The 21,707-nt window shown below is 35.6% G+C and overlaps 1 protein-coding gene across 1 annotated transcript in view; it reads left to right on the plus strand.

Annotated features, from left to right (window-relative positions):
- LOC114237000 (peroxisomal multifunctional enzyme type 2-like) overlaps window positions 1-21,707 on the plus strand; it is a 53,194-nt gene that overhangs the window by 22,090 nt on the left and 9,397 nt on the right. The window contains exons 8-14 of the mRNA XM_057540362.1: window positions 691-878; window positions 6,992-7,083; window positions 9,693-9,717; window positions 11,302-11,430; window positions 14,627-14,730; window positions 16,179-16,415; window positions 18,910-18,961. Of these exons, the coding sequence (XP_057396345.1) occupies window positions 691-878; window positions 6,992-7,083; window positions 9,693-9,717; window positions 11,302-11,430; window positions 14,627-14,730; window positions 16,179-16,415; window positions 18,910-18,961 (827 nt within the window). The remainder of the gene's footprint in view (window positions 1-690; window positions 879-6,991; window positions 7,084-9,692; window positions 9,718-11,301; window positions 11,431-14,626; window positions 14,731-16,178; window positions 16,416-18,909; window positions 18,962-21,707) is intronic.

Below are 21,707 nucleotides of genomic sequence, written 5' to 3' on the forward strand. Positions count from 1 at the left end.
CGGTAAGACTCTTATAGTTGCGTCTGTGTGACTCAGACGTGGCAGACCTAGTAAGTGGCCCCATGCTCTCTAACATAAAAGTTATTCCTGTTAACTCAGGGTTCACACACATCTACTAGAAGTAAATTGCGTGTGATATCTGTTCTTATTGGAGAGTTCTAGTATATCTTGATACTAGCAGTTTCTGAAAGTCAATGATAGGATTTACTTGTTCTACTAAGTAGAGTAAGTGAGATTAGGTCAGATTATGAGATGGTATTATTTAATATGAGGCATTTAATATTATCCAGAAAGGGAAAGGAGCAAAGTTCTGAGGACTAAAGAATTAGAACTTCATGATCTAATATTTCTTACTAAAATTTTAACTTGTAAATTGGCAGTTTATTTTATGTTTATAAATACTTATTGTTTTCAGTACATAATGAATATACATTCTTACACTTGAATTCATTTGATCCTGACCAGGGATTCTTTCTAAAACAATAAAATCTCACAGTTGAATTTTGAGAGATTACTTTTATTATTTATATTAATTTAGATATATGAATCATGACTTTAAGAACCTAATGGCAGTATACAGAGTTGCTTTTGACAGGTATAATAGTAATGAAAAAGAAAAAAAAATGCTTAGAGTTGCAACATTATCAAAATATAGAAAAGATGATGTTGAGAGATTGATTTTCCTTTTAGGATCATCATGACTTCATCGGCTTCAGGAATATATGGCAACTTTGGCCAGGCAAATTATTGTGCTGCAAAGCTGGGTCTTCTGGGCCTTTCAAATTGTCTTGCAGTTGAAGGCGAGAAAAGCAACATTCATTGTAACACTATTGCCCCTACTGCTGGATCACGGTTGACCCAGAACATTTTGCCTGATGGTAAGTAGTTTAGATTTTTTTTAATGCTGTTCCTCACATACCTGTGTGGCGTGAGCTTTGTAAAAGTATTTAATTTTTTGAGTAGCTAAAAAAATTTCCTTACAATTTAAAAAAGCATTATGTGTAGTTTATGTTCATTATAGAAAATTTAGGAAAGCACAAACAAACAAAATATGACCCATAATTCTACCACACTGAAATAAACTTTCTCTTTGTGTAGGTAGACATACATACATTTTTTCTTTACAGAATGAGGTAATAGCATTCTTACTGGTTTAGAATAATAATTATTTAAAACAATTAATAGATTGTTTTTTAGGGCAGTTTTAGGTTTATAGAAGAATTGAGCAGGTAGTAAAGAGAGTGCCCATATACTCCTCCTCCCACACAGTTTTACATCAGTGTGCTACATTTATTACAGTTGATGAACCAGTATTGATCAATTTTTATTTATTTATTTATTTGGCTGCATCGGGTCGTTGAGGCATGTGGGATCTTTCGTTGTGGTGCGTGGGCTTTTCTCAAGTTGTGGCACGTGGGTGTTCTCTCTCTAGTTGCGGCGCATGGGCTTCAGGGTGCGTGGGCTCTATATTTTGTGGCACGCTGGCTCTCTTGTTGAGGCATGTGAGCTCGGTAGTTGTGGCACCCGGGCTTAGTTGCTCTGTGGCATGTGGGATCGTAGTTCCCTGACCAGGGATCGAACCCGCATCCCTGCATTGGAAGGCAGATTCTTTATCACTGGACCACCAGAGAAGTCCCTGATTGATTATCATTAACTATAGTTAATAGTTTACTTTAGGGCTCACTCTTTAGGTTGTATGATTTTATGCGTTTTCACAAATGCATGATGTTATGTACCCACGATTCTAGATCATACAGAATGGTTTCACTCTAAAAATCCCCTGTGTTCCATCTCTTCATCCTCTCCTCTTTTTCCCAAATGACTGGGAGGATTGAAGCTCATTTCTTTTTATCACTACATAATATTACATGGTATGTAGGTGCCACAATTTGTTTTTTCATTCACCTATCGTGGAACATTTTGATTGTTTCCAGTTTTTGACAGTTGTGAGTGAAGCTGCTATAAACATTCATGTGCAGGTTTTTGTGTGGACGTAAGTTTTCAACTCATTTGGGTAAATATTAAAGAGGATAATTGCTGGATTGTATGGTAAGACTGTCTTTAGCTTTGTAAAAATTTCCAAACTGTCTTCAAAAATGGCTGTATTGTTTTTCATTCCTACTAGCAGTGAGTGAGAGTTCTTGTTGCTCCACATCTTTGCCAGCATTTATTATTGTTTATCTTTTGCATTTTAGTTCTTTTAATAGGTGTGTAGGGTATTTCATTGTTTTAATTTGCAGTTCCCTAATGACTTATGATGTTGTGCATTTTTTTCCTGTGCTTATTTGCCATTTATTTGTCTTCCTTGGTGATGTGTCTGTTCTTATTTTTTGCTTATTTTTAAATTGGGTTCTTTGTTTTCTTCTTCTTTTTTGGGGGGGGGTTCTTTGTTTTCTTGTTGTTGAGTTTTAAGAGTTCTGTGAATATTTTGGAAACAAGTTCTTTATCAGATATGTGTTTTGCAAATATTTTTTCCCAGTCTTTAGCTTGTTTTTTAATTCTCTTTAGTCTCTTTCACTTTTGAAGGATAATTTCACTGGGTACAGAATTCTGGGTTGGTAATTTTTTTCTTTCAACACCTGAAATCTTTCACTCCACTCTTCTTTTGCTTACATGGTTTCTGAAGGAAAGTCTGACATAATTCTTTCCTTGTTTCTTTATGCATAAGGTATTTTTTCCCCTCTGTGTTCCTCCAAGATTTTCTCCTTGTTTTTTCTGCAGTTTGAATATAGTATGCATAATAATAGGTGTAGATTTTTGGCAATATTCTACTTGATGTCTTCTGAGCTTCCTGGATCTGCGGTTGGTATCTGTGATTAACTTTGGAAAATTCTCAGCCATCACTGCTTAAAATATTTCTTCTGTTGTTTTCTTTTTTTCTTCTACTTCTGGTATTCCCATTATGTGCCTGTTCTATCTTTTTATTTTAATCAATTAATCGATTAATTTATTTGATTGGGCCGGGTCTTAGTTGCAGCAGGTGGGCCCCTTTAGTTGCAGCTCACAGGCTCCTTAGTTGTGGCTTGCAAGCTCCTTAGTTGCAGCACGTGGGCTCCTTAGTTGTGGCATGCAAACTCTTAGTTGTGGGATCGAGTTCCCAGGCCAGGGATTGAACCCGGGCCTCCTGCATTGGGAGCGTGGAGTCTTAACCGCTGCGCCACCAGGGAAGTCTCAATGTATCTTTTGTAATTATACCACAGTTCTTGGATATTCTATTCCCTCTTATCTTTTTGTCCTTTTTTCTCTTTGCATTTCATTTCAGTTTGGGAAGTTTCTGTTGACATATATTCAAATCAAGCTTACTGATTTTTCATTTCAAAATGTTATATTGTTTTTGTTTTTTAGCATTTCCTTTTGATTTTTTTAGCATTTCCTTCTGTCTGCTTACAGTAGTCATCTGTTCATGTAAGTTGTCCACTTTTCTCCATTAGAGCCCTTAGCATGTTAATCACAGTTATTTTAAACTCCTAGTTTGAAAATTCCAAAATCTCTGCTATATTTCAAGCTGGTTCTGAGGCTTGCTTTGTCTCCTCAGCCTGTACTTTTCTTGTCTTTTAGCATGCCTTGAAATTTTTGTTGAAAACTGAACATGATGTATTGGGGTAGTAGAAAGTGTGGTATACAGAGCTTTATTGTGAGGTTTCATGTTTATCTGGCTAGGGTTAGGTTGCGTTTATTGGTTGCTGTAGCTGTTGGTGTCAGAGGCTACATTTTCCTCTTTGTCGTTGTTTTTGTGTCCCCTGTTGTCTTTGGGTTTCCCTAGGTACTCTTTGTGTTTGCAGCTCTCTCAGTTGTAATCCACTGTTGTTACACTGGAGGCCTGTTGAAGTGTCTGTAAATTATGGCGAGGGGAAGTGTTCTATAATCTTATGATTAAATCCGCAAGTTTTTTAGCAGGTCAAAGTCTCTGGACTCTGAGCTTCAGTAGAGTTTTTTAGCCTTTTTTTTTTTTCTCCCCTTATTTGAGACAGGAAGGCTAGAGGAGTTCCACTAGTCTAATTGCTCTTCCCTTAGGTCAAATAAGGCTCTGGTAGCTTCCCTTGAGGATAGGCCTTTGTTAAGGAGAACAGAATGCTCTGGGCATATTTCAAAATGATTTTGTCTTATTGATTTATTTATTTTGTTACCCTCTCCCTTTTTCTCTGTAACATTTCAAAGCAAATCTTAGATGTTGCATTTCACCTAATAAATACTTGGAAATGTGTCTCTAACAGATATGGACATTATAACCACAATGCCAATATCACACCAAATAAAATAATTCATTAACATTGTCTAATACCAAATTTATATGGAAACTTCCTCGTTATCTAAAAAATATCGTTTTAGAGTTAGTTTATTCCACAATGGTCTAAACAAGGTTCACAGTCGTTTTGTTACTGTATCTCTTAAGTTTTATTTAACATATGATAGTTCATTCTCCTTTTTGAAAAAGTGCCAATTATTTGTTGAAGAAACTGCGAGTTCATTTGTCCTGAAGACTATTCCTCATTCTTGATTTGGATTGCCTTTGCACTTTTGTGGAAAATCAGTTGACCATGTATGTATGTGTGGGTCTATTTCTGGATTGTTTGTTCTGTTGTATTGATCTATGGGCCTGTCCTTTTACCAATACCATGATGTTTTGATTACTATATTTTTATACTAAGTCTTGAAGTCAAGTAATGTGAGTCTTTCAACTTTGTTCTTTGAAAACATGAAATATAAAGTTGTAAATTTAAAAATTTAAATGTATGATTGAGAGCCAATGCTTATTTATTTAGTTATATAAGAAATAGAATACTTGACTGGTGGAAAACTGTATGGTTTTTGATACTCCTGGTTTTAACATATATCTAAAATGAAAATATCTGTAATACTTTAAAAGTAGTTTCTGTGAAACAGTACAAAACAATTGATGAGTGAAATTACTTTAGAATTAGCTGCTTCATGGCATACAAATGCTTATTCACAGTACCATTTTACTTTCCACGTTTGAGCTAACATTCATTTTAGAACTTGGGATTTGTAATACCAAGTATGTACTCGCTAGCTTTTCCTAAGAGCTGTGCCTAACCAGTTTGCTTTAGTGTAGAATAGCTATTTGTACCTGAGATCTATTTTTTTTTTTCCTTTTCTTTTGTCAACAGGGCCATTTAAAAAAGTCCCTTATTTTAAAAAAACTTTATACTCTCATGTCTTATTGAAGGAATTCTTGTTAAAGAACTGGATTATTTAAGTATAATGCTACATATATATGCACAACAGTGTAGGTTACTGGCAAGAAGTAAAGTATCAAAATGTAATGCATAGTCATGAACTCACTGCTCAACCCAAGAATTGGAACATTACTTGCATCTAACTTTATACCTTCTATTCTGTTCCTCTGCTTCATGCCAAGAGATAACCACTATTTAGAATTTTATGCTTATCATTTCTGTGCTAGACTCCTACCTTAGTCACTTTTTGCCATTGGCTGTAGACTTTCTTGGGGAAGCAGCAAGTTTCCAAGAAAATATTGAAAACTTTAGCTTTTAAATTTGCTTTCCTTTGGGAATGTAGCTTCCATTAATTTTGACCTCTAGAGATGTTAGGTCACTGTTTAATGTAGTATCTTTTATGCCCACCAAACCCTAGTGAAAGATGTTTGGAGAATAAGATCTACTTTAGACAAATAATTTAATGTTTCTGGACCTGCTTTCTCTTTTGTAAAGGAAGAGAGTTGTTACAGATCATTTTTAAAAGCCCTTCAGATTCTGAATTCCTGTTATTTTAAATTTTGGTATTTATTACTTTTTCATAGTTTAGAAAAAGCCGAAAATTTATTTTGCCTCAGCGTTTTTCCTCTTTTCCTCTGAAATATTAACTTACAGGCTGTCAAAGGAATTATTTGTTAAAGAACCAGGTGTTATGAGTAATGTGGGGAGACATTTGCAATTTCATTTCCCCCTTTGAAATATATTTGAAAAATGGAAAGTCATGTATGTGACTTACATGTTTCTTACATGAAATGAAACATAATCTTAGGATGAATACCCATGAACTAACTTCCCAAGCTGTATTAGTTATTTACTGCTGTGTAATAAATTACTTCAAATTTTGTGGATTAAAACAACAAGTATATATTATCTCACAGTTTCTGGGGTCAGGAATACTGTAAAGTGAAAGGTTCTTAGAGCTGCTCTTTAATTTACAGGGACTGTAAATGTCATCTTTGTCACTTTAAAATATAAAACTGTATTTTGTCCCTTCACAGTTAAAATTTACATTTATTTGATTCTTTAAAGATTATAAGATGTATTTACAAATCGTGTCTCCTTTGAGCCTTGCAACAACTTAGTAGAATAGGCAGGTAACGCATTTTAATTACCATCTTACAGATGCAGACACACGTCCAAGAGAGTTGAGCGCTGTGCTCAATGCCCTAAATTGCCTACATGGCAGGGCCAGCAGTAAAATCTAGGTGTTCATGCTCCTTGTGTAGTACCTTTCTGCTCTGTTAAGTTGCTCACAGAAGGTATGCAGCAGGAAAATATTTCTTACACTTTGTGACTCATCAGTGACGGTTGCAAGGTCCATTTTACATCATCTTACTGCCATTACAGTTGTCAAGGCTGTTTTGTAGTTTTCTAGCTTCTGGGAGAGCAAAATAGTTTTGGGAATGAATGGTACCTAAGTTCATTATGCTATGTATGCCTTTGCTCACCAGTCTTTGCCAAGGCAGCTTTAACTTGTCTTCTAAACAGTATGTTACCCATCTTGGAAAGGTATATCTGATGCCTTCTATGTTAGAAGCCTGAATACATCCATTGGGATGAAAAGATTCTTCTAAAAGCCTTGGATGTTAATACTAATTATTTATGTATATCTAATTTTTTTCTTATTTATTTAAAAAGTCTCTGAACCTATAATTTTATAAGTGAGGAATTTTCAGAAAGTAAAATGATTGATTGAATATGTATATATTCTTATTGATAGATTTTTTTTTTCTTTTTTTGGCTATTTATTTCAGATCTTCTGGAAGCTCTGAAGCCAGATTACGTGGCACCCCTGGTCCTTTGGCTTTGCCATGAGAGTTGTGAGGAAAATGGTGGCTTGTTTGAGGTATTCTGCACCTTTGCACTTTCTCCCAAAGCAATATTTGTGTAATTAAATATAAAAAATGATTCAAAAATCAGTATTTTCCAGTTGTTCACATTCGTAAAAATCTGCATCAGTTGGTATCACTTGTATATTTTTTAATATTATGTATTTGTTATAATTAAGGAACAAGTATGACTAATGTCCTTTTTTGAGAAAGTAACAGCAACTTTGTAAATTGTTCTTCCCTAGTTCTTCATTTCTGATATTCTTGTCAAATGAAAATGTGACTGGCTGGTTTGATGTGTTTAGTCAGATACAGAAAGTCTCATTTGGTTAGAGATGCTGAGTAGTAAAGTGAAGGGACAGAGGTGATGGTTTAAAGTCAGCCAGGCCAGGTTTTGATTTCTTGCTCTGGTAATTGCTGGCTCGCTGGAATATTGTACAGATTAACCTCCCTGAGTTTTAGTTTTCTTGGGGTTTTGTTGTGAGAACTGGAGATCATATTTTTAAACTCTTAGCATACCTAGCAGTCACCCCTCAATTTTAACTATTATATCAGTATAGCAGGAATTCAGTCTGGGTATGATAGATCAGTAAACACAACTTACTATTTGTATTAACTTTAAAAATAAACTTTGCTATGTTTCCCTATCGCAAAGCTTTACAAGTTTGCTATAAAAATAAAAACCACACATAATCCTACCATCCAGTGAGGTTCAGTTTTCACTCTATAATCAAAGTCCCTTTAGATTTCCTTATGCTGATTTATATATTTTTTGGTCCTCATTTGAGTTTGATCTCTTTTTTCTTTTCTAGCATAAACTGTTATATTTTAGGCCACCCCCCTTTATTTGATTCTCTGTGGTAATATAATAATAAACCTGTTGCATGCGGAATACATGACATCCAAAGATATTTCTTGGTAGCAAAATTACCTGGCTCAGTTTGAAGTGAATGATATATTAGCCTGATGTATTTGAATAAAAAGCTGTTTAGTAAATGAAAAACAGTCTACACCTGTCTATGCAGAGATAGGCACCTCTGCTTTCTTAATCACAGTCGTTGATTGTGAATTGTGGAAAATTAGAGGTGGAAAGAACTTTACAACTCTAGATTTACAGAAGAGAAATTTAATAATATCAAGCCATGTGGAGCTCCAAATTTGGTCTGCCTGTCTTTTATCTCATTAAGGAATTAAACAAAAATTCTTTGTCTTTTACATTTATATTTGTTATTAATTCTGTGAACAAAAATAATATATGCTTTTTGTAGAAAACTTCAAATATATAGGGGAGTTTATAGAGGAAAATAAAAATCACCCACATTACCACTATCGAGAGATAACTCCTATTAATATTTTTATGGATATTCTTTTCCAGTCTTTTATTAGATGTGCATTTTACATGAGTAGTCTTTTTATTTTAGGTATACAATTTACACACATACCCAGACATGCACAGATAACTAGGATAATGCTGTAGATGAAGTTTTGTATGTTGTTCTTTTATTTTACTATATTGTGAACAGTTTTAGTAAGGGACATTTGCTGTGTGAGATTGAGTGCAAAATACAGTAAGAGCGGTGTGTAATATCCTGACTTAAACCTTGAATGTAAATTGACACTTTGTTTGCCAAGTTTTGATAGATATCTAGAGTGGCAGATAGAGATTTTTTGGATCGACTGGAGCTGTCATTTCTAGCACCTGCGAGGAGTTTGCAGCTTGTTGCTTCACTCCCCAAATATGATAAAAGATGATATTTTTCTTGCCTGTTATCAGTACCACTGCCACTTTAACTACTCTGACAGCATCAAGGCCGATTGTCCTGTTCATATACGTAAAGGAATGAGTGATTTTTAAAAAGCCATACCCTTGAGCGTAGAGCCACTGAGAAGTGTGCTGTCTGCTGGTACAGTTTCTTCTGTTATATGCATGTGGAACACTGTAGTTGTGGTGTTTGAAGATATGACAAACAGATTTTCTTACATCAGACATTTTCTTCTGAGGATTTCCTTGAATGTCTTCTAGAAAAAATACCATCTTTCTGTACGGTGATTAATGTATTTGGTCATTTGCCATATTTCTATATAAAGGTGTTTCATTAAAATGAGTATATGTAGTTCATTAAGTCAAATCCTGGCTTTATTTTTCTTTGCTCTTTATTTTTTTTTATTCATTAAGTCTTTCTAGAAGGACATGTATTTCAAGTGATGTGCTGGGCAAATTTGGTATTTATATTGTTTAACCTTCATGGTTACTTCATGAAGAGTGTATTATTATCCTGATTTTATATAAAGGGAATCTTGAGTTTAGGGAAGTCAAATTATTTGACCAGGAATCAGCTAGTCTGTAGAAGAACTGGTATCGCACCTTGGTTTCTGTGCAAAGTCATGCTTTTCTACTACATGCATTTCTGCTATATTGTGTTGCTTTATTTTTCTACTCTGATAACATGAATAGTGCAAAGTCATGCCGGCCAACGGACTTTTGTAGAGCTGCATTATTTTCATCCATTGTCATCTAGCATTCGGATACTCGTAAAAAGATAGCTGCCTGTTTTGTTAATTTCATAAAAATTCTATTAGTAATTTCACATTAGATGGTATAACTTCTTCCTCCTCTTTTTGGTAGGTTGGAGCAGGATGGATTGGAAAATGTAAGTCTCTTTTGGTTTTTGGTTTGCCATACATTATTTCCATATCTTTAAACCTGCATATCCAGGTAGAGCTGGGTAAAGACCTTGTCAAATGCCGAACCATTGGATTTAGTGCACGCATAATCAAACTCAAACATTGTTATAGCAACAGGTCTTCTAAAACATGGAAGTTGTCCTGCAGGCCTGTGGTATTTTCAAGGATCTTTTCAGTTTTTTTCCTATTAGCAGTGCTTATTCAATATTTGTCCTGTCCTATTCAGAACTGGCTGTTTTTTCAGACAGCACAGTCTCTCTTTATATTGATGTTTGTCTTCCCATGTCTCTGGCACCCCACATGCTTGTTCAGCAGAGTAGTGAGTGGGAGGGAGGGCGTTTTTTGAAGATGGGAAGAGCTCTGTCCTAGGCAAGTTCTCCAATTCTCTCAGTGATTCTTTTCTTCCTTGGAGCATGAGACATCAGAAGGAGACAGTGGGGAATCACACTGGACAGCTTTCTAGAAGAGAAATTGCAGCTGATCTATAGAAATTATTCTCCTTCAGCCCAACAGTAAATTCATCTGGCTTAAGTCCTCTTTTCCCCCAGTTCTTAAACCTTGTGAGCTCCAGATTGGATAATTACTTTATGGTGTTTAAAAAAAATTGTGAACATTCCAATATCCCAATTCAAGTTTTCAGTTGGATGCTGGTATCAAAATTAATTGAATTATTTAAAAGGCTGCCATTACTGGATGACATTGTTACAACATATTGTAGAATATTATTAATGACTGTTCTCTAAGTTATGAAGTAACTTATTCAAACATTTTTAAGTGTCTTATGACATCTTTTAAGAAAGGAAGATCAGTTGTTGCAATAAAAGCTGTATATGGGACTTTATCAATAAGAAATCTCTAGAAGCTTCTGTCATTCCCCAGGACAAATCTTCGATTTAGTAATCATCAAAGTCTGACCATTCTGTTTAAATAAGGTTCTGTTTATTCCTCAGGCTTTTGAAAAAAGACACAGTGTTAAAAATTATCTTCATGGAACTTATGCAGCAATGATGATTTTTGTGAATCTGGGCAATCTAGTTGACTTCCCATGGACAAGGAGGAAGAGCAAAGGGAGGAAACGGGAGAATTATGTGGGGTTGTCTGATATATTAATTTGATTATCTGGAGTCTTTGGCCTGTTATCACCACTAGTTTTCAGTTTGCTATTCAACAAAGCTCTACTCTGTTCTGTTACCTTAAAGTGTATTATCTAAGTGATCTGTGGTGACGAAGACAGTCTTTTGGTGTGATTATACATAATTTAACTTTCTGATTCAGCATTTCATCCTACCTTTAGTAGTATCTGGCATAGTCAGAGGAGGGAGAGGTTTTCCCTTCAGCTTCAAATATTAGAAAAAGAAATTTGACATCCTAATGGGTTTGTTATTCTTTTAAAAAAAATTTGTAGTAAAAATCTTTAGAAGTTAGAATCTTTTTTCCAAATTCCATTTTTCTTGAAGTTAAAAAAAAAAATTCAGGGGACTCATGAATTCTGCTTTCTGTCTCGCTCTTAAACTGTGTGTTCAGTATCTTAGTTTTGTTTCTATAACCAGTACGATGGGAGCGGACCCTTGGAGCCATTGTAAGACAGAGGACTCAGCCAATGACTCCTGAGGCGGTGAAGGCTAACTGGACGAAGATCTGTGACTTTGATAATGCCACCAAGCCTCAGAGAATTCAAGGTAAAGAGTCCCAAGTCAGTTCAGTCCTGGTTGGGGAATGAGAGGCAACAAAGCATTCTCTTCTCTTATGGAATTGTCTTCTTAATTGTGATAACTTAGATGCTCAAATCATCTAGAGCACATTTTCTGCTCCAGTAGGTATTAGAACTCTCCAATTTAAGGTATGTATGTTACTCCCACTGTCAGTTTTTCAGTTTTCTTATGATCCTGATTTTTTGGTATATGTGTGATTGAGAGGATGGTAGGAGGTGTTTACCCATTTGTGCTCAATGCATCTATTCCCCATCTGGTGGTTGGTTTCAAAGTCTTGCCTTATCTAATCACATGCTCCTTATCTGACCTGATTTTTCTTTATTTCCCCAAAAGTTTATTTAAGTCTTATATTATTTAGGCTTAGGTCTTTTCTCTCTAGTGAATAGATTTTGCTTTGTTTTAGCACTTTGTCTTTGCTACTGTTTCTCTGCCTTTCTAAGATGCCTCTTATTCCTTTTATCACCTCTGCTAATCTCGGTGCTTCTTTGGAAAAACTCAAGCCCCAGATGTTCAACAAAACCTCCCCAGATATTCTGGGCTTCATTGATCTGTTTCTTAGCTGAACTCTTACAACTTGAGCGTCTAATCATGACTGCTTTCCACTGCTTTTGTTTCATAAGTGTGTGGTTTCTTAGCTGCATAGTAAGTTCCTTTGGAGGCAGAGAATGTATCTTGTATGTCCTTTTGTATTTGGTGCTAGTATAGTGCTGAACTCATAGAAAGGATTTAGTAAATGCTTGTTACCTTGAATTATTGAATCATCTATGATATGCCACAGGAAGAGATGGCCAATAAAAGTCACATTATTTTTTCTAGTATAACTCACATATGTATATAATATATGAAATTTAAAGGACCTTTCTGGGAAGGATCATGAATCAGGATTATTTTATAGAAAAATCTTTTTTTCCCTTCCTAGTATTATATTTAATGTTTGATAGAAGAATATATCTGAAAAATGACTGTTCTTTTTTTTTTTTTTAATCCCAATGTTACTTTCCTGTCTGCTGGTACACTCACTGAAATATTCATTGTACTTTTCTCAATCAGAGGATAACATGATTGTTATGTCATTAGCGGTAGCATTTTCTGTATTCTTTTTTTTGATATTTGAGATAAATTTAGTCTCCGAATAGCAGTCACCTATCAATGAAAATTAGGAAAAGGAAAAAGGAAGAAGTATCTTAAAAACTCTTCTCTGAGGTCAGAATTCCATTTTATTGCCTTAGAAGTATTAGACTAATATAAAGAAAAAGCTAACAATGAATTATATAGTTATAAATGAAAAGATACCCCTAGTATTTGAAGTACAGTTAGAAAAAAAATCTTACACTTTCTGTAGAATCACGACTTTCCAAGCACCCATTTCATCATTCTCATTTTACAGATGATGGAACTAAATCCCAGAAAAGCTGAGTAAGTGGCCCAAGCTTTCTCAGTGTTTGAGCCAAGAGTTAACTCAGGTGGTCTGTCTTTGAGTGCAGTACCGCCAGCCTGTACCGAGGTTACTTTCAGTTAAATAGCATCCCATCTAGGCAGCAGCCTAAATGGGGTGGTAAGAGGAGGATTGGTAGGCAAGAAACCTACCTAGTGTCACCAGGAATGGCAGAGAGCCCTGGTCATCTCACATTCTGTAGTTTAGTTATAGTTTTTGTCTGAGTTTAGAAGGAGGTTTGTTAGAAAGGTCCCAGAGCTTTTGGAACCTTATGGCATATGTGGATACTCTGTGAATCTCCTTTATTAACCTTTTAGACCCCAGAATAGCAGCTTCTGAATTCTGTCCATAGGCACTGGTCATAATGGTGGTTTTCTCTGGAAGAATTTTCAGTAATATTTTCTGAGCAGTTACCTGTACAGAGACCTGGGGGGTAATCTTGACATTGTTGCATCCTGGAGGAGGGGTGATGGTGGGGAGAGAAGGAAAATTGGTTGTCCCTCCACCAGATGGAAATTGCACATCTGTGGACAAGGATCCGACTTTACAGAGTTGTAAAAATCACTCAAAGACTGCAAAGCTCAGAGCCTCTTTGGAATCATAACGTGGGGAGAGTATGTTGGAAACACCCAGTTATCTTTGGTCTGTTCAGAGTCTCACGATTTTTTCCTGCAATAGCCTGACATCATACAGTCAGTTCATGAATGCCAGCGAAGGTTCTGCAGCAGGCTTGCTGGATGTTATAGGAATGATTGTCTAAAGCATTGTAGCTTTTCTTAGTCACGTCTGTAACAAAAGCTTTTTTTTTTTGGAAATAGCTTACATTTATTTGGATTTCACCAGGAGAATGTTAGCTCTTTAGGATATTTGAAAGATGATGCTTTTATGATCTTTATGTAATAGGTTTACCAAAGCACTCTGTCTTATTTAAATTCCAGTGATCCTAAAGAGAAAATTCAGTTCGTTCATCCTTATTTATCCTGAAGTTGATTGACTTGAATCATTCATGATTTAAATTTTTTTTCAGTACAAATGAAATATAGTTCAACTATATAGGAAAAATCTGGAAGTTTGTCCTGTGGGTCACTATTTCAATAGCACTGTAAAATAACTGGCTAGATATTTCACATATGCAAATGCTCTTCCCACACCCTAGTGGGACTGATTTTTCTTTTAATTAATTTTTATTGGAGTATAGTCGATTTACAATGTTGTGTTAGTTCCTGCTGTATAGCAAAGTGAATCCATTATACATATACATATATCCACTGTTTTTTAGATTCTTTTCCCATATAGGTCATTATAGAGTATTGAGTAGAGTTCCCTGTGCTATACAGTAGGTTCTTATCAGTTATCTATTTTATATATAGTAGTGTGTATATGTCAATCCCAGTCTCCCAATTTATCCCTCCCTTTCTCCCTCTCACTTGGTAACCATAAGTATGTTTTCTACATCTATAACTCTGTTTCTGTTATGTAAATAAGTTCATTTGTACCATTTTTTTAGATTCTACATATAAGTGATATCATAGATATTTGTCTTTCTCCTTCTGACTTAACTTCACTCAGTATGACAATCTCTAGGTCCATCCATGTCACTGCAAATGGCATTATTTCATTCTTTTTTTATGGCTGAGTAATATTCTATTGTATATATGTACCACATCTTTATCCATTCGTCTGTTGATGGAAAAAAGCATTATTATTGTTATTTATTCCTTTTTTTAGACTCAATTGGCGGTATAATTGAAGCTCTAAATAAAATAGATTCAGATGGAGGAGTTTCGGCAAATCATACCAGTAATGTGACATCAACAGCTACATCAGGATTTGTAAGTGGAAGAGAAAGCCTAACGCTTTGCCTTCTCTGGAAACTTTTTTCTTTTCTTTCCTTTTTTTCTTTTTTCTTTTCTTTTATGCAAAAAATGCTTTTCCAAGCTATTAATTTATTGTTAAATAGGAAAGGTGAGTGACCATAAAATTTTATAGAACATGTACTGAATGTTTATAAAATTTGAATGAACATAAAGCTAAAATATTAAATGTAACTTTTACTTTCTCTTCTTCAGTGTAATAAACAAGTGTTTTTTTTTTTGTTTTTTGGAGCATTTTTGATAATTGTCCTTCAGTCACTTTCTAACTCTTTAGAAAAGGATATTTAACTTAGTGCCTCTTTTGAGTCATTTCTTTTAAGGAAAAGCATTGATAGGTTGTATTTTGGAAATATTTCAACATGGCTGCAAGTAAAAAGTCTCCCATTGTGTCAGAAATTCTAATAGAGCTGTGGTTATAGCTCTTGTGAAGTTTGCTGATTAACTATCTCCAGTACTTCTTTTTTAAAAAAAAAATTATAGTGCATAAATAATAAGAAATAAGTCATTTGACACATTCAGTTGTGGTGTTTTGTGACTTAGGGGAGACATAGTGATGAAATAAACAATCTAATTGTAACCCTGAGAATATGATCAGTTTATAAATGTGATTTTACTTTAGAGCAGGGGTTGGCAAAGTTTTTTGGTAAAGGGCCAGATGGTAAATATTTTAGGCTTTATGGCCCACGTACTGTTTCTGACACATAATCTTCTTTTTCTTTTTTTAGACCACTCTTAAAAAAATGTAAAAACCATTCTTAATTCTCAGCTGTTGTTTGCTGACTCTTGCTTTAGAATGAAAGTGATCAAAAATTGGACATGATTCTTTTATAACCTAACATATGCTTCACAAATTAGCTAGGCATGTCATCACTAAATAGAAAAATACAATATCCAATTAGATAAAGGACAGTCCTGGGTAGGAGCTTACAGTAAAATCTAATTATAACCAAAACCATTATGAGGGAGTCTGATTTACAAGCATTAAGCAGTGTTTTGCTCATCTGTTTATACTGACTTTTATAAAATAGATCTTATAGAGCCATTCATTATCCCTGTTTATAATAAGTTTTTTTATTTTTTGTAATTTTGAGTAGCTAACAGTCACTGTATTAATAGGCTTTTCCATCAGCAGAGACAGGAAAGTTGAAAATGAGATGTACTATCTGTTAGCAAGAAGCGGGCAAGAAAAAAGTACTTATTTGTAAATGAGGTCTTTTTCCATACATTATAATTGATTTTATTTAAAAAATATAGTGAAACAATTATGATACCCTATCAGATTTAGTAAAATGACATTCTATTCACAAAGCTAAGTATGTAGCAGTTAATAGTTTTGAAAAGTCAGAAATTTAAAGATTTGACAAGAATATCAGTGAAAAAAATAACTTTCTACAATTGTTCCATAGGCTGGAGCTATTGGCCATAAACTTCCTCCATTTCCTTCTTCTTATACGGAACTGGACACTATTATGTATGCCCTTGGAGTGGGAGCATCTATCAAGGAACCGAAAGATTTGAAATTTATTTATGAAGGGAGTTCTGATTTCTCCTGTTTGCCTACCTTCGGAGTTATTCTAGCTCAGAAATCTATAATGGGTGGAGGATTAGCAGAGATTCCTGGGCTCTCAGTCAACTTGGCAAAGGTATGCATAATAAGAAACCTTTATTTTGCTCTTCTTCTCTTTCTTTAAATATGATTGGTAAATGTCACATGCTGTGTGTGTGTGTGTGTGTGTGTGTGTGTGTATGGTGTCTTAATACAATAGTTTATAGTGGTTGATTCAAGGATAAAGATTTAGCATGTCTTTTGATTTTTCTTAAAAAGAAAAAAAGGGTAGAGAGTTAGTTGAAAAGGCAAGCAAAAAGAAGACAACAATAATTATGTACAGTCCATAACCCTGGCATAATGTTATTAATTCTCTCTCTGCCATTACATGCTATTTGACCAAGGGTAAATAACTTCTCTAAGCTTCAGTTTCCTTATGTATAAAGTGGGTATGATAATCCTCACCTGACGATAGTGATGAAGGAGCAAGAGTGAAGAATATTTGAAGCAGAGAGAACAGGTGTAAAAGGCCCTGAGGCAGGTGCATACTTACCTTGTTTTTGGAACAGCAAGGGGGTTGATACAGCTATAGAATGAGCAAGGGGGCAGTGGTAGGAGAAGAGGGCCTTGTAGTCATCATAAGAATTTCACCTCATACTCTGATTAACATGGGAGGCCATTTGTAGTGCTTTGAACTGAGGAGTGGTATGATCTGGCTATGTTCACTCACAGGCTCATTTTTGCTCCTCTGTGGAGAATAGATTTATGGGAGCCAAGCATGGAAGCAGGGAAACCAATTTGGAGTTGATTATGGTAATTCCAGCACTAGTCTGGATATGCATGGAAAGAAAGAGGAGTCAAGGAGGAAGGTTTTTGGTCTGGTTAACTGGGATGATATATATGCATATATACCCATATATTTAGAATTAATTATGTACAATGTATTTAACATGTATAGTAGTAGTAACATGTATGATATATTACTATGTATAATAAAATAGATATATACAGTTACTTTAAGGTGGGGATGATCAGGAGTTGGTTTTGGACAGATTTGAGATGCCTATTCTACATTCAAGTGGAGGTATACAGTGGGCAGTTAAATATGTGAGTTTAGAGTTTGCGGGGGAGGCCCTACTGGGATTCGTAGCATTTAAGTGAGCTTTAAAGACATGAGGCTGGGTGAAATCACCCATGTGTGAATGTAAGTAGAGAAAAGCCTGAGTTTGGTGAGAGGTGAGAGGTGGAAGAGATGAGGAGGAGTGAGCAAGAGAGACTGGGAAGGAGTGGCTGGTGAGGTATGAGGCGTATCAGGAGAGTGTGGTATTTGAGAAGCAAAGTGAATAAATGATTTCAAGAAGGGAGGAGCAAACAATTGTGAGAAGGCTTTGCGGTTATTTTATTTCTTGAAGTAAGGGTCAGACCATGAGTCCAGTTGATAATTGTTGAATCGTAGACTTTTGAACTGATTTCTGTGATTTTGACTGATTGGAGAACCCATTTACTGGAGGATCGATTAGCTCATTGCTGCTCTGAGTCTATGAGAATCTACGGTTATTTTATTAAAGTATTCGATGAAGTTGGGAGGGAGGCAAGAAATAGATGCCAGGCAGTTTGTTGTTTTCATCACTCTCTCATTGTATTTGTTGCATACAGTTCTTCTGTTTGGGTAATGTCAGTACAAACAATTGAAGTAAATGTTTCAGAATTCTTCCTCAGACTTGGAAGGAGTTGGAAATCATGAATAGTGTTCAAAATCTGTCACTGGGAATGATAGCCGTCTTGGGATTTGAATCCCAGTCTTCCTAACCTTGAGCTTCCAGGTCGTATGATAGTGAGGCAGTCCTTCATTTGTCCTCCCATCACTACCCTCACCCATTTTCTTTTTCCCTTCTGGGTTCTGAGGAAGACTGGGAATTAAACTGTCCCATAGCAGTTGAGTGTGGTCATTCGGATATATGGGTCAGGTTTTGTTTTTACTGTCCTATTGTATTCCTACATATATTTTTATATTCTTGCTTTGATACGTTGAAGTTAAGTGGCTCTGAAGTTGCACAGGGTCTTTAGTATTTACTCTTACACTAAGGAAATGTTGACATTGGCAGTGCTTTTACTTGAATGTGGTTGTAAGATTTCTATTAATGTTTTGGTTGTGTCATTTGTATTTGGCAGGTGTGACCTGAAATTACTTTACTAGTACTGACCTATTTGTTCATTTTTATTCAATAGATATTTATTGGATACCTGCTGTGTGCTAGGCGCAGTGACGAGCACTGGAAATACGCCTAGTTTAGTGTCTCCATTGGCAAATAATCCACAGTTATCAGTCAACAAAAATTTATGAATGTCAAGAAAGAACACAAATGTATCTTTTCTATTCTAGAGAGCTGACAGTCTTTAGATTGGGGGACTGATTATTTCTGAATCATATAATTAAGAAGTGGGAGCCAAATAGTTTGAGACAGATAGTTTGGGGGAAGTAGTCGCGTGAACGTGTGGACAGTGAAATGCCACTTGTGATTAGCGGTATCCACAGAAGAAGCTGTGGAAAAAGAAAGTCTACTAATAAAATTTTGCTTACCCTAACGTAGGTTCTTCATGGGGAGCAGTACTTGGAGTTATATAAACCACTTCCCAGAGCAGGTGAGTTCTTGATGGTTTTATTTTCTGACTAACCTTCCAAACTGTGTCAATGTGTTAAACTGGCATAGAGCAACCTAAATAAACTATATTATAAGTTATTCATGTGCATGTCAGCCATTAGAGTAGATTGATGTTAACTAGTACCTATTTTGGTTGCCTTAAACTTTGTCCTATTTGAATAGTCTTATTTAATAAATTACTTCAAAATACTAAACATCTGGTCAACAGTTGAAAGGAGCATATTCTGTGTGTGTCCTAAACTTAGTGATTGTGTATAATCAGTTATGATTCCCATGAATATGATTCTTCATTCTTTTGTCAGGTATTTGTGTTGGTACTGACTTTCAGAACGCAAACAATGTTAAAAGATACAGAATGTCTTGTAATTAACTTTTTTCTATTTTCTTTTAGAGTAAGTAAAACCAAGGCTGTCTTAATAATCAGTTTATTTTTCTCAATAATATCTTACTTGTTCAGTAAATCTTCTCATTATCTTTTCACTTTACTTTGATATGTTTGTTTTATGTTGCTACTCTGATGTCAGAATATTAATTATATACTGACCATGTAAGGTGGTAAAATAAAAAAAAAGTCTTTTTCATTTCACATTATATAATGTAGAGGTCAGCAAATAGCTAGAATTGTACTTTAATTTTTTTTGAGATTTTAATTAAAAAAAAAATTCGTATTGCTTAATGCTGAATAGTTCTGTTTCAGTGTTAGTGTTACTTGTTTCTGGTTGTTTTTGTAGTTCTTCCCTGTTTTTTTCTTCTTTTAGTTTTTTCCTTTGTGGTTTCATGCTTTTCTTTTGCTTGTGTTCCTTTCTCTTTTGTTTTTGGGTATCTGTTGTAGATTTTTGATTTGTGGTTACCATGGGGCTCATAGATGTTGATCTATGACTGTGTTTATTTGTTTTAAACCAGGTAGTCCCTTAAGTTCAAACACATTTTAAAAGCTCTACATTTTTTACTCGCTTCCCCCATACTTTGTGTTTTGTTTTTTTTTTAATTAATTAATTTTTATGGCTGTGTTGGGTCTTTGTTTCTGTGCAAGGGCTTTCTCTAGTTGTGGCAAGCGGGGGCCACTCTTCATCGCAGTGCGCAGGCCTCTCTTGTTGCGGAGCACAGGCTCCAGACGCGCTGGCTCAGTAACTGTGGCTCATGGGCCCAGCTGCTCCGCGGCATGTGGGATCTTCCCAGACCAGGCCTTGAACCCGTGTCCCCTGCATTGGCAGGCAGATTCTCAACCACTGCGCCACCAGGGAAGCCCCCATACTTTGTGTTTTTGATGTCATAGTTTACATCTTCATGTTTATCCCTTTACTGATTATTGTAGTTATACTTGGTTTTACAATTTTTTGTGTTTTAGTCTTTGTACTAGCTTATTTAAGTGGTTGAGCCTCAGCCTTCCCTATATATTTGCCTTTACTAATGGGATTTTTTCTTTTCTATATACTTAATTCTTGTTATAGCTTTTTCTTTTCCACTTAGAGAAGACCCTTTAACATTTCTTTTAGGGTTGCTTTAGTATTGATGCCTATCCAAGAAGTTCTTTATCTCCCCTTCAATTCTGAAGGATAATCTTGCTGGGCAGAGTATCCTAAGTTGTAGGTTTTTCCCTTTCAGCACTTTAAATATACCATGCCACTCCCTTCTGGCCTGCAAAGTTTCTGCAGAACAATCAGCTGATAGCCTTATGGGCATTCCCTTGTATATGCTCTTTGTTTTTCTTTTGCTGCCTCTAGAATTCTCTCTTTAAGTTTTGCCATTTTTATTATGATATGTCTTGGTGCGGGTCTGTTTGGATTCATCTTGTTTGGGACCCTCTGTGTTTCTTGTACCTGGCTATCTGTTTCCTTCTTCAGACTTGGGAAATTTTCAGCCATAATTTCATTAAATATATTTTTACCCCCTTCTCCCTTTCTTCTCCTTCTGGGATCCCTATAATGGAAAGTTGGTATGCATGATGTTACCCCAAAGATCCTTTAAAATGTTCTCATCTTTGTTCTTTTTGCTGTTCTGATTGGGTGATTTCCATTTTCTATCTTCCAGATCACTTATGTGTTCTTCTGTATCACCTAGTGTGCTGTTAATTCCTTTTAGTGTGTTTTTCTTTTCAGTTGTTGTATTCTTCAGTTCTGATTGGTTCTTTTTAGAATTTTCTAGCTCCTTGTTAAAACTCTCACTGTATTCAGCTATTCTTTTCCATAATTCAGTTAGCATTCTTATTACTAATGCTTTGAATTCTTTATCTGGTAAATTGTTTATTTCTATTTCATTAGTTGTTTTTTTCAGGAGTTTTCTCTTGCTCTTTCAGTGGAAACAGATTCCTCTGTCTTTTCATTTTGCTTATCTATTTCTTTATCTATTGAAATTTGGTGAAATAGTTACCTATGGTGGTCTTGAAGGGGTGTTCTTTTGTGGGCATGTCCCTATACAGTCTGCATGTGCCCAGTGGCATTGATGGGAGAGCTGGATTTGATGTGAGCACAACTTATGTCTTTTCTCAAGGTGTGCTGGCAGCTGTCATCTTGGTAGGGGGTGGGGCTGGAGATGGAGGGGTAGGGCCAAGCCAGATGTTAGGTAGAGCTTCCCCTCTGCTTCGTGGCTGTTACCCCACTATTTGGTGCGGGGGCAGGTCCCAAGTTGCTGGAGCAGAAGCCCTGAGGGTCGGGTCTGAGCTGGCTAAGTTTCCTTTAAGTGTGTGCTTCCCCCCCCTCCCAGCACTGGCACCCTTACTCCAGAGG

This window comes from Balaenoptera acutorostrata, chromosome 2 (genome assembly GCF_949987535.1).
Source record: "Balaenoptera acutorostrata chromosome 2, mBalAcu1.1, whole genome shotgun sequence".
In the NCBI taxonomy this organism is placed as follows: Eukaryota; Metazoa; Chordata; class Mammalia; order Artiodactyla; family Balaenopteridae; genus Balaenoptera; species Balaenoptera acutorostrata.